Here is a 12,782-nt window from a genome sequence, read left to right as displayed (position 1 = left end):
GTCATGAATGTGTGGCTGATGCACCAGGATCATGTGGCCGGTGGTGCTGGAGTCCCGGGAAGGGGAGCGGCCGTAGGTATGAGCCAACAAGGGCATGGTTGCCAGGTACATAAGATTTACGAGAAGCCTATATGGCAGGATAAACTAATCGTTGCGATGAGGGTGGATGGAGTTCATTGGAGATGGACAAGGTTGCAAGATTAAAGGTTTTGGTAAGCTTGCTGGGGGAAAACAAGTCAAGTAGGTTGAGTTGGCGGCTTGCAAAGCATCTGATGCGGAGAATCAGAATATGCGAACATATGGTACTTGTTTGTTTTGTTACGCTCGTATTGATGATTCTCTGTGGAGGATTGCCAAGTGGAAAAGTCATTTTTCGAATAAGCTATCTTGTGGAAGTTTCCCTAAGAGGCAAGGTACAAGAGATTCATGGACGAACAAGAAGGTTGATTTTCAAGTGGCGGTGAGTTGTTGTCGGCATACTTGATTATTTGCTTAATAGAGCTGAAGACGCAGCTAGAGGATTTGTTGAGCAGGGGACTCTTTTGTCTTATCACTTCACTGTGGGGAGCGTCGGTGTTCGTCAAGAAGAAGGACGAGGTATGGGTTTCATGAGTTCCTTGGTTTGACAGGTTTCTACAGGAGATTTGTGCAGGGCTTTGCGAGTAGGGCATGCCCGATAACTTAGTTGACAGGGAAGCATGTTTCTTTTGTTTGGTCACAGAGTGTGAGGAGGGCTTTGCAAGCCTTAAGGAGATGTCGACTACTACGCCAGTGTTGGCTTTTGCCGGAGCAGGAAGAACCCTATGTGGTTTATACTGATGCATCTAGAGTTGGTTTGGGGGTGTGTGTTGATGCAGCATGGGATGGTGATTGCCTACGCTTTGCGGCAGTTGCGGAAGCATGAGGGCAACTATCCTACTCATGATTTGGAGATGGCTGCTGTAGTTTTTGCCCTGAAGATTTGGAGATCTTATCTTTATGGTGCAAAGGTGCAGGTGTTTACAGATCAATAGAGTCTGAAGTATATAATCACTCAGCCCGAGCTGAACTTGAGGCAGAGGCGGTGGATGGAGCAAGTGGCAGACTATGATTTAGAGATAGCCTATCACCCTGGTAAGGCTAACACGGTTGCAGACACTCTGAGTCGGAAGAGGGTAGCTTCGGCTCAAGAGCAGGAGATGGAGTCTATGGTTGANCTGTGGGGAGCGTCGGTGTTCGTCAAGAAGAAGGACGAGGTATGGGTTTCATGAGTTCCTTGGTTTGACAGGTTTCTACAGGAGATTTGTGCAGGGCTTTGCGAGTAGGGCATGCCCGATAACTTAGTTGACAGGGAAGCATGTTTCTTTTGTTTGGTCACAGAGTGTGAGGAGGGCTTTGCAAGCCTTAAGGAGATGTCGACTACTACGCCAGTGTTGGCTTTTGCCGGAGCAGGAAGAACCCTATGTGGTTTATACTGATGCATCTAGAGTTGGTTTGGGGGTGTGTGTTGATGCAGCATGGGATGGTGATTGCCTACGCTTTGCGGCAGTTGCGGAAGCATGAGGGCAACTATCCTACTCATGATTTGGAGATGGCTGCTGTAGTTTTTGCCCTGAAGATTTGGAGATCTTATCTTTATGGTGCAAAGGTGCAGGTGTTTACAGATCAATAGAGTCTGAAGTATATAATCACTCAGCCCGAGCTGAACTTGAGGCAGAGGCGGTGGATGGAGCAAGTGGCAGACTATGATTTAGAGATAGCCTATCACCCTGGTAAGGCTAACACGGTTGCAGACACTCTGAGTCGGAAGAGGGTAGCTTCGGCTCAAGAGCAGGAGATGGAGTCTATGGTTGAAGAGATCAGTGCTTTGAGGTTGTGTGCTGTTTCACAGGAACCGTTGGGTTTGGAGGCGGTTGATAGAGCAGATCTTCTGAGTAGGGTGCAGTTGGCTCATGAGAAGGATTTGGGGCTAGTGAATGCCTCCAAGGTTGATTCAGAGTATCATGTCTCCGATAATGGAACTATCTTGGTGCACGGTCGGGTTTGTGTGCCCAAGGATGAGGAGTTGAGGCAGGAGATCCTGAGAGAGGCTCATGCGAGCAAGTTTTCTATTCATCTAGGAGTGACTAAGATGTACCGTGATCTCAAGAGGTACTATCACTGGGTCGGGATGAAGAGGGATGTAGCTAGTTGGGTCGTGAGGTGCGATGANTTTGGAGATCTTATCTTTATGGTGCAAAGGTGCAGGTGTTTACAGATCAATAGAGTCTGAAGTATATAATCACTCAGCCCGAGCTGAACTTGAGGCAGAGGCGGTGGATGGAGCAAGTGGCAGACTATGATTTAGAGATAGCCTATCACCCTGGTAAGGCTAACACGGTTGCAGACACTCTGAGTCGGAAGAGGGTAGCTTCGGCTCAAGAGCAGGAGATGGAGTCTATGGTTGAAGAGATCAGTGCTTTGAGGTTGTGTGCTGTTTCACAGGAACCGTTGGGTTTGGAGGCGGTTGATAGAGCAGATCTTCTGAGTAGGGTGCAGTTGGCTCATGAGAAGGATTTGGGGCTAGTGAATGCCTCCAAGGTTGATTCAGAGTATCATGTCTCCGATAATGGAACTATCTTGGTGCACGGTCGGGTTTGTGTGCCCAAGGATGAGGAGTTGAGGCAGGAGATCCTGAGAGAGGCTCATGCGAGCAAGTTTTCTATTCATCTAGGAGTGACTAAGATGTACCGTGATCTCAAGAGGTACTATCACTGGGTCGGGATGAAGAGGGATGTAGCTAGTTGGGTCGTGAGGTGCGATGAGTGTCAGCTAGTGAAGGCTGAGCATCAGGTTCCTGGCAGGTTACTGAAGAGTCTACCCATTCCTGAGTGGAAGTGGGATATGATCACGATGGATTTCGTGGTAGGATTGCCAGTGTCACGGACTTTCGATGCTATTTGGGTCATTGTGGACCGGTTGAATAAGTCAGCACATTTTCTGGCCATTAAGAAGACTGATGGAGCAGCGGTCTTGGCTAAGAAGTATGTGAGAGAGATAGTCAGATCGCATGGGGTGCCAGCGAGTATCGTATCTGATAGGGATTCTAAGTTCACTTCGGTGTTCTGGAAGGCATTTCAGGTAGAGATGGGCATAAGGTACATATGAGTACATCTTATCATCCCCAGACAGATGGACAGTCAGAGAGGACGAACTTGACGCTGGAGGATTTGCTGAGGATTAGTGTGTTGGATTGGGATGGCCATTGGGCAGATCACTTGAACCTGGTAGAGTTTGCTTACAACAACAGCTATCAGGCGAGTATTAAGATGGCTCCTTATGAGACTTTGTATGGGAGACCATGCCTTACACCGTTATGCTGGACTCAGGTGGGGGAGAGGAGCATGTTCGGGGCAGATTTTAATTCAGGAGACCTCAGAGAAGATTCAGGTTCTCAAGCTGAACATGAAGGAGGCTCAGGATAGGCAGAGGAGTTATGCTGATAGGAGGAGGAGAGATCTTGAGTTTCAGGTAAGAGACAGAGTGTACCTCAAGATGGCCATGTTGCGGGGTACGAACAGGTCATTGACAGAGACTAAGTTGAGTCCGAGGTTTATGGGTCCGTTCAGAGTGATTGAGCGGGTGGGACTGGTGGCATATAGGCTGGAGTTGCCTGTGGTTATGCGTGCGTTCCACAAGGTTTTTCATGTGTCGATGTTGCAGAAGTGTCTCCGTGAGGATGATCGGTTGTTGGTTAAGATTTCTGAAGATCTTCAGCCTAACATGATTTTGGAGACAAGACCAGTGAGGGTTCTCGGGAGGAGGATCAAGAAACTTCAGAAGAAGAAGATTTTTTTGATGAGAGTCCTTTGAGAGTGTGCTGGTTTGAAGGAAAGTTTCCTGAAATAGAAGTTTCTAAAAGTGGAAATTTTTCAAATGTGGAAAGTTCTAAAATGGAAAGTTTTGTNCAGATGGTCTTTGTGACGGTCCTTCGGGATAGATGGTCTTTGTGACGGTCCTTCGGGACAGATGGTCTTTGTGACGGTCCTATTTAGGACATTTGTTTGGTCTTTGTGGCTGTCCTGTTTAGGACAGATTGTTTGGCCTTGGTGGTGGTCCTGTTTAGGACATTTTGTGTGGCCCTTGTGGCATGTATATGATCCTTGTGTGGTCATGAGGTATTCCAGTGAGGGGATATGTGGTTGGTAGGACATTGAGATGCTTTACGAGAGCCACGGGAAGAAAACCTGGATAGGGATAGGACTCAGACGTGTTCAGAATTGTTTGCTCGCGACGCTTGGGGGACTTAGGTTCTCCTAGTACTGCCATATTCTAAGACTTTGTGGCTTGGGAGTATGGTTGGTATATCGACATCGGATGACGATCCGGGGGGCGCGTTGTAGGGTGGCAACCCGAGAGACGAGTATTGGATTTTCCTTATATATTATGGCATGCGGGTTTAGGCTCGATGAGGAGCCAACATTATGGCATGCAGACTTAGGTCTGATGAGGAGCCAATAAAAACTCAAGGTTTAGGCCTATGAGTAAAGGAAAGTCCAAAAGTCGAGAGCAAATGACGCCTGGAGCGTGAATCTATCTTCTAGAGGTGACCTTCTGTATATTGGTCGGAGGAGTGTGGGCCGTGGAGACGGTTGCACGGGAGCCCTTGGCTGACGGTTGTTCGAGATTCGAGGACAAATCTAGATTGGTGGGGGAGAATTGTAACATCCGTGAACCGAAATCCCGGTTTGGTGCATCGGTCGATGCAGGTTCAATTTTTCTGCGTTTTGACTTAAGTTAAACGCTGCGTTTTGGGTTAGGGAAAACCCTTAAGTCGACTTTTTGTCTCATTCGGCGAGTTGAGCCGTTTTTGAGAGAAAAGAAGAGAAAGAGAAGAGTTCTTGGTGTTCTTGAGTGTTCTTGGTGATTTCTTGGAGTTGGGGGCTGTTTCTGTAGAGATCTGTAGCTGGGATCGGTTTAGGAGCGTCCTAGGAACGTTTTCTTCCTGTGTTTTGGTCGGATTTCTTCTGTGGCAAAGGTAAGTGCAGGACTATGGCTTATCTAAGCTAGAGAACTCTCTTATCTGCTTGTTGGGTGTTGTTAGACGTGTTAGATTGTTATTTGGGACGTTAGGAAGCTTTCTTGTGGCTTGGGATCGAGTTTTGTGGTTGTAGGAACGAAGATCCGGCGAGAAGCTTCGGGGAAAACACGATGCTCGACATTGCATCGGTCGATGCATATCTTGCATCGGTCGATGCAAGTGCGAGGACGGCGCGTAAAACTCTAGGGTTTTCGTGTTATGTCGAGCATGCGTCGGTCGATGCAGTGCGAGTGTTGCTCGATGCAAGTGTATCGATCATCGATCGACGCAAACCATGTGTCGGTCAATGCATCCCCAGTTGGTGTGGGTTGATGCATGTTGGTGTCGGTCGATGCAGAGTCCTGGTTTGTTATTGCTGATTGTTTATTGTTGTTTGATGGTTAGAGATGACTCTATTGATTGTTTGTATAGCCCAGTAGATGGGAGGATTGCCTTACTGAGTGTTTATTAATTACTCATGCATTGCAATGTGTGTTTGTGGTGCAGGTAAAGGCAAAATGTGATCGTAGAATCCATGCAATGAAGAGGAGGATGTTCTAAGGACTTGATTGGATGTTGTCTGGCATTGCTAGGTTGTTAGAGTTGAGTCATTAGAAACATTGCTAGGTTGCTGGTTCCATGTTTTCTGATGCTTGGTTATTTGGATATTGGTTATGTTATGAATATTAATTATTATATTTATTGGATATTGGTATTGTTATTCCGCTGTTGGTTGTAATTGTGCTTAGGTGCCTAGTGGGTATGGGACCACTAGTTGTAGTTTATTTATTATATTATATTTATTATTTTAGAAAAAACGGGTCGGGTCGTTTCAATAGTTCATATATGTATATAAAAAATAATACAAATTCTAATTTTAAATTACTAATTCTATAAAAAAAAGAATTAATAAAATTATATAATTAATTACTATAATACTATAATTAAATAAATTATACTGTCAATTATTAATCATAAAAGTAAAATTATTGTAGATATTCACCTTTACATAAACAAATAATTTTTTCATGATAATGTCTTTGAATTTTTGATTATGTTAGTATGGATTTATTTAAAATTTGTTGGATAAGTAGTAAAATTATTACATATGAGATCTCAAAATATGAAATAAATATATTTAAGATGTTGTTACTTTTTTTAATATGAGACAAAGATAGTTTTCAGTTTTTTTTTTTTTTGAGAATTATGTTTTATTAATTTTTAGTTTTTTTAAAATATTAAGTAAGATAGAAATTTGATATAATGCACATTTTTCTTGATATGAAAATTATAAATGTAACTCATTGGGATTGAGTGCATAGAATTAAAATCTAATTTTATTATCATGTAAAATACAAAAAAAAAATTGTATTGCAAGATGGAGTGTGTGAACTATAAATCCGGTTTTAAAAAATCAAATAAAATAAAATTAATTTTTTAAATACAACTTCAAATTTTAAATATTTTTCTTATATCCACGTTAATACGCAGGCCTAATCTAGTATATACATAAAGCAAAGCTTTAATAGCTATATAAAGAAAAACTAATTTTCCCAAACTTAACCCCAAAAAACTATAGTTTTCCAAATCCTATATTTTTATCAAAACTTAACCCCAAACCCAAGAGGGTTATTGGTTCTATGATTTTAATGGATCTGGAAAACTAAACAAAAATCAGGTGTTATTCAACCATTGATTTTAAAATACTTATCAAAATTATGTGTTATTGGTTCTATGATTTACAAATACTTATTAAAATCCCATGTTATTCATTTAACGATTTGTTTTTGGATTTCAAAATCCACATTATGTTTTAAATGGATGGATTTGAAAGTGTAAAATAGAAGAATTCAAATCCAAGGATAAAACATGTTATTTCAAAATCCATGTGTTTTGATTTTTAGAAGTTACAATTCCATATGGATTTAGAAATCAACTCTCCAATAACAGGCTCTTAGCTCCAAAACCCTTAACCTTAAATTTAAAACCTTTCTAATTCATATACAGATTAAATTATAAATCATTCACCCAAAATATAAGACTACTTCCGAGAACGAACCCAATTACTTGATGCTAGCCGAAGTTCAGCTTCCCCTTATGACACCGAGAGCGAAGCTCGTCAATACGATGCTGACCGCTCTGAATTTGGCGGCTTCGGTTGCGCCACCGGAAAGGTGCTCTCTGTTATTTTTTCCTTACCTTCCAAATTTTCAGATATATTTTAGGGTTCAAATGAGTTAAAAATTGATTACTTGCTCGCGCATGTGCAAATTCTTCTTCTTATTCTTCTCTATTTTTCTATTCATCAAATATATAATTAGGTTTAATTATAGCTATATTGCTTGATTTGTGTTCAGTGATGTTTATGTTAAGGTGAGTAGAATCATAGATTTGAGCCTATATTTATTTGGTTCCGAGCTAATATATGAATCTTGTTGTTGGACCTGCGAGGTCATGTTCTTTTGTCTGCTCGTTGCAAGGATGCTCATGGTCACCATGCTCAAGTGGCTTTCATGTTTAAACCAATGCAGCACCCTTCTTTGTATTCAACCTATCAAGAAGCTACATAGATCAATTTTTGCATCTAACAGTTAGGATTCCCTTGTGTTACAGATTGACATGGACACTATTGAAGTCAGTAACATGAATAGGCAATTTCTATTTCATCCTTCTCACGTTGGGCACTCCAAGGCTAAGGTATATTTGCTTGAGCCTAGTCCAAGGGAATCCACTTCATAAGAGAATTCATGTGATCATATCGACTCAAAGTTGTTAACCAAAGTTGTTTGGTTTTGTTAAATCCAGTTTAGGAGGTATACATGCATGAGCAACCTGAGCTCATTCTCCCTCGCTTCAAGGTATATGTAAGCAGCCTGAGCTCATTCTCCCTCGTTTGTGTTTGTTAAATCCAGTTTAGGTATATGTAAGCAAACTTCTTTCTTCTCTAGTTCAGCTGATTTCTCTCTAATGGTGTCATTAAGCAACTTGAGCTCATTCTCCCTCGCCTTATGTTCCTTAAGAGATGCTTCCATCAGCTCAGCTTCCTTTCTCCTTCTCTCGGTCTCTGCAGTTTGCTTCAGGTTAAAATCTTTAACATTCATCTCGAAAGCAAAAAGGCTTCTCATATGGGGAAAGCAAAGCAACCTCCTTTTCCCTCGCTTCAAGCTCAGCCATTAACCCTTGATTTTTCTGTATTTTCCCTTAGATACCTCCAATATTTACTTTCTTTCTTTAGTAGTATGATGTATTCTTATTTTAAATTATGTTTTTAGGTTTATTTTGTAATACAGTTTTTTTTATATCATGGTTTCATAATAATAAATATAGTATTTTTTATTTTTAATATCAATTCATTCCAAAAACAAACCATTATTCAATAACTTATATATGTATATATTTAAAAATAAATAAATTATTATTAGAATAGAATATATATATATATATATAATACTGTATAAATACAATATTATTTAAATACATAATCATAAATTAGTCATCAATTAGTCACTAAATTTGGTGACTACATTATGACTAATTTGGTGACTACATTGTGACTAAATTTACGACTATGCAAAATAGTCGTAATATAGTCGCTATTTAGCGACTAATTTTACAACTATTTATTTTAGCGAATCTAGATTCACGACTACTGGTTTTAGTCACTATTGAGTCGTAACACACTGTTTAGCGACTAAATAGTGACTAATAGTGCAGTCGCTATTTGTCTGTTTTCTTGTAGCAACGACACTTTGGAAGACACACAAAAATCCTTGGCTCAAGTTTATTCTAGAGAAACCTAACTTGCAAATCACTCAAGCGGGTCAATTTCTTGGAATCTCTAAGTCGTTCATTATGAATAAAGAAATTCATTTTTTTTCACTTTAAACCGTCTCTTTTGATTTCCCGGTCAAATTTAGTTATGTGAGTTGTATTCGTATAACCTTCAGATTTTTTTCAAAAAATTTTCTTTGTTTGTTTGTATTCGATTCATTGAAATTTACCGAACTTTAAAAATACGAAGTTTTAGAAAGAAAAAAATAGTTGTACGTACGTCACCGTTAGATTTCACGGATTACCTTCCATCCAAAGTTTTCGATAAATTTATTCACCAGATTCATATAGGAATGGGCATGGGGTAATAAGCAGCTGCAGAAACTAAAATAAAAGCATTGGGTAGAGAGAGTAAAAGCATGAACCACATGCATAGACTACGACTACGTACAGGATACGTAACAACAAATTGCTGCTTTTTAGTTATTACAAAATTTAAAGAACCGCCGAAGCCTGTTGCAAGTTGCCTATCCCACTCTAAATTATGGTGTGAGACTGACACTGTATTTCTCTTACGCCTTCCCACAAGTTTCATTCAACGTTTTTTAGGGAAAACAATTCCATGTTAGTTCATGTCTGTCCTAGAATAATGGACTAATTTAATATGCCAGTTTTGCTTTCCATCAAATAATGAGAGTTGGTGGAGAAAAAAAGAAGAATGTTGGAGAAATTGTATTAGCTCTACATTGAACTAATGATACGATGTAAGTATACAGTCATATAGGGAATGGATTAGCAATGCTAATTTAGCATAACTAAAATATACACGTAACTTTGTGGCTTACATGTGCAATACCGCCCCATTTTAGAGCAGTTAATATTTTCATAGAGTAGCCTTAGAAAGGGTTTCATAACAGAGGGTTTGTAGCCGAGAACCAATTTTTCTGGCGGTGCTAACCTACATAGGCAGCGAAATTGCTGCTCATAAAGTTTTTTTTTTTAATTGAAAACAAATGAAATAAAGGTCTAAACTTACAAATTAGACGTTTATTATTTGTGTAGTAAAAATTTGCCTAACCTGAAGATGGGTACTCCTGACTTAAAAGTTCTCCACTTTCAGTTTTCGTTCTTCTAGTTTGGATTCTATGACTTAAATTTGAATGTGATGTAGTAGTATTTTTTTTAGGATTGAGCTCATTTAACCTGTTGCATTCGTGTACCACACACAGTCACAAGTTTGTAAGAAAAAAGAAAAAAAAATAGGGATATGATCAAAACCAAAACAGAGTTAAACTAGAAAACGATTCACTTTTAAGGTTTTCATCAGAATTCTCGTGTCGTAAAGTCAACTAGGATTTAAGTAAGCTTTCAATTATGTCAACTGTATGACCACATGGCCTCGCTACACCCATATTTATTACAAATCCCTTGTTGGTCAATCTCAAAGACACTTTTTATATTTTGTGACAACTCCAAATACTTTAAAATCTGCTTCCTCTGTTCCGTTTGTTTCATAGTCTTTGTCACCACAATAAAATCGTAGTATTTGATAAATCACAATTCACAACTCACATCATTGAAAACTAAAAAGAAAAACAAATTAAAAAAACTCTCAAAATGAAAAAGTAAACGCAGATATGAATTGATTCGTCGTATCTTTTTGCTTTTTTTGTTTTCTCTGTTTTCCGATACCTTTTTATAAACTATTTATATTCATAGTTTGACAACTTCAGGGATAAAGACAGGGTATCGTTCGATACAATCCGACCATGGTCCATCCGTTGGTGTCTTGATCGTACGGATACATTTCCACACAGCGGAGTTACACTTGAATCCACTTCCGAATGCGATCTGCCAAACCCTATCGCTTCTCTTCATCCTCCCTTGAGCCTCAATGTAGCTAAGCTCATACCACAATGAAGACGAAGACGTGTTTCCAAACCTATGTAGTGTCATCCTCGAAGCTTCCACGTGTTCTCCTGACAGCTGCAGACTCTTTTGAAGCTCGTCGATCACTGCTCTTCCTCCTGCGTGGATGCAGAAATGCTCGAAGGCCTGCTTGAAGTCTGGTATGTACGGCTTCCACTTTGGATTGAAGATCTTACGTCCAATAAGAGATGAGAGGAAGAGAAGCTGCTCCGATGCGGGTAGAACCAGAGGACCTATAGTTAAGAAAATTTTTCTTCCCATTACGTTTAACATTTTGTAAAAATATTTTATTTAAAACTAAAATGATTTTATATTTTATCTTTCATGTAAACGCATTGAGTTTGAAGTTTGAACTAATCCAAGCATTAGGGTCATGATTCATATATAGAATAAATTAAGTTATACGATATAGTATTGTTAGTTACCTATGGTAGTGATGTTAGCCTTCAAGGCTTCTCCGGCGATTGTCATAAGATCTTTAGACAAGTTGATCCCAACGTTACCTTCCTTATCTTCCTCCTCCATAACACAGTAGTACGCCTTGTCATCAGCACCCTGGTGAGTCCTGACAAGGTGACAGAGCTTGTACTTAGCTCGCCACCTGTCGGATCTGCGGTTAGAGAGAAGAACGGCGGCGCCTCCCATGCGGAATAGGCAATTTGGGAGCAACATGGCTCTCTCATTACCCTTGTAGTAATTAGGAGTAATGATCTCAGTGCTAATTATGACTGCGTTGGAGTTAGGATGGACTTGTAACAGGTCACGGGCTACATCAACGGAGATAAGGCCGGCACTGCATCCCATACCAGAAAGGTTATAGCTTTTGATGTTACTTCTGAGCTTGTACTTATTGATAATCATAGCGGAGAGAGAAGGCGTTGGTGAGAATAAAGAGCAGTTAACAATGAGGATGTCGATGTCTTTTGGTTTGAGACCTGTTTTCTTGAAGAGATCTTCCATGGCGGTGAAGATAACCATTTGGGCCTCGTTTCTTGCGGCTTCCATGGTTGGAGCTGGAGGGAGGTAATGAATAGCTGGAGGGAGACAAGTCTCTTCCCCTAGACCTGACCGCTCGAGGATTCTCATTTGGAACTCGACGCTCTTGGGATTGTCTTTGAGGATGAGGCGAGAGTGTTCCATGAACGAAGAGAACGGGACACGGCACGTGACGGGAGGCTTGTAGCAAGAGTAGTCTACAAGGTAGACGGTGCGTGGCTTGGACATGAAGTAAACGGTTGAAACGAAGATGATAAGGAAAGAGGAACAAAGGATATGAAGAACCTCGAAGTGGAATGAGTACAAGACAGTGAAAATCTCTTGGGAACCCATTCGGAGAAGCTCAATGGCGACGGTTGCTATGAATGGAATCAAAAGGAGAGTGAGGAAGTGGTTGACTAGGTATTGGTAACCGAGTTTTACATATTTAAGCTTCACGGAGCTCGAGATATCAGACATTTTGGAAAGAGTACTCTTCTTGGTATAGCTATGATGAGGTTTGGAGGGAGACAGGAAAGAGAGAACAGGGTTGTAATATAAAGTAGAAACAGAGGAAAGTTGGACAGATGAGAGGAGTTAATGTTAGGACTCAAACTCTCATGCCCCTCAACGCTCTTTTTCTCTCGCTTCGTCTTTCTATTTAATTTTGCTTTTTTTTTTTTTTTCTTTTGTTCCAGTTGTAGCCAGACAAACGTCATTTATGGAGCAAATGATTATGGGCGGTAAAGACTTTTACCCACCTTTGCTCTTTTAATTCATCTCATCGAGCCTAGAAAGAATACGTAAAAAACTAAAAGGAGAGAAAAAGCTAGAGACGATGTGTGACTCAGTAGCTTACGTGCATGTTCGGTTTTGTAATAAGTTCAAAGGTTACCAAAATTTAACAGTAGAAAAAGTTTTAATACATAATGTACATAACAGTGGATGTTGATCAGTAATATTGGTTTATTGGCGTTTTCATGTTTAAGATGTAATACCACCACCACCACACATATTTAATGTTAACAAAGAAAATTAGCATAACGATTTTTTTTTTTTTTTTTTTTTT

At 40.0% G+C, this 12,782-nt stretch overlaps 1 protein-coding gene across 1 annotated transcript; it reads right to left on the bottom strand.

Moving 5' to 3' along the window:
• LOC104756955 (3-ketoacyl-CoA synthase 5-like) lies at positions 10,287 to 12,255 on the bottom strand. The gene is made up of 2 exons (XM_010479623.2): positions 11,164 to 12,255; positions 10,287 to 10,971 (listed from the first exon to the last, which is right to left on the bottom strand). Exons 1-2 carry the CDS (start codon positions 12,191 to 12,193, stop codon positions 10,523 to 10,525), a joined length of 1,479 nt encoding a protein of 492 aa, XP_010477925.1. The 5' UTR covers positions 12,194 to 12,255; the 3' UTR covers positions 10,287 to 10,522.

The sequence above is a fragment of the Camelina sativa genome, chromosome 17 (assembly GCF_000633955.1).
Source record: "Camelina sativa cultivar DH55 chromosome 17, Cs, whole genome shotgun sequence".
Classification (NCBI taxonomy): Eukaryota; Viridiplantae; Streptophyta; class Magnoliopsida; order Brassicales; family Brassicaceae; genus Camelina; species Camelina sativa.
This window is presented reverse-complemented; position numbering and strand designations above follow the sequence as displayed.

Excerpts from the sequence above, each read along its gene's own strand:
- LOC104756955 (XM_010479623.2), bottom strand. The coding sequence starts at position 12,193 with ATGTCTGATATCTCGAGCTCCGTGAAGCTTAAATATGTAAAACTCGGT. Across the intron at positions 10,972-11,163 it reads GGCTAACATCACTACCATAG|GTCCTCTGGTTCTACCCGCA; the intron begins GTAACTAACAAT and ends TCTTAACTATAG.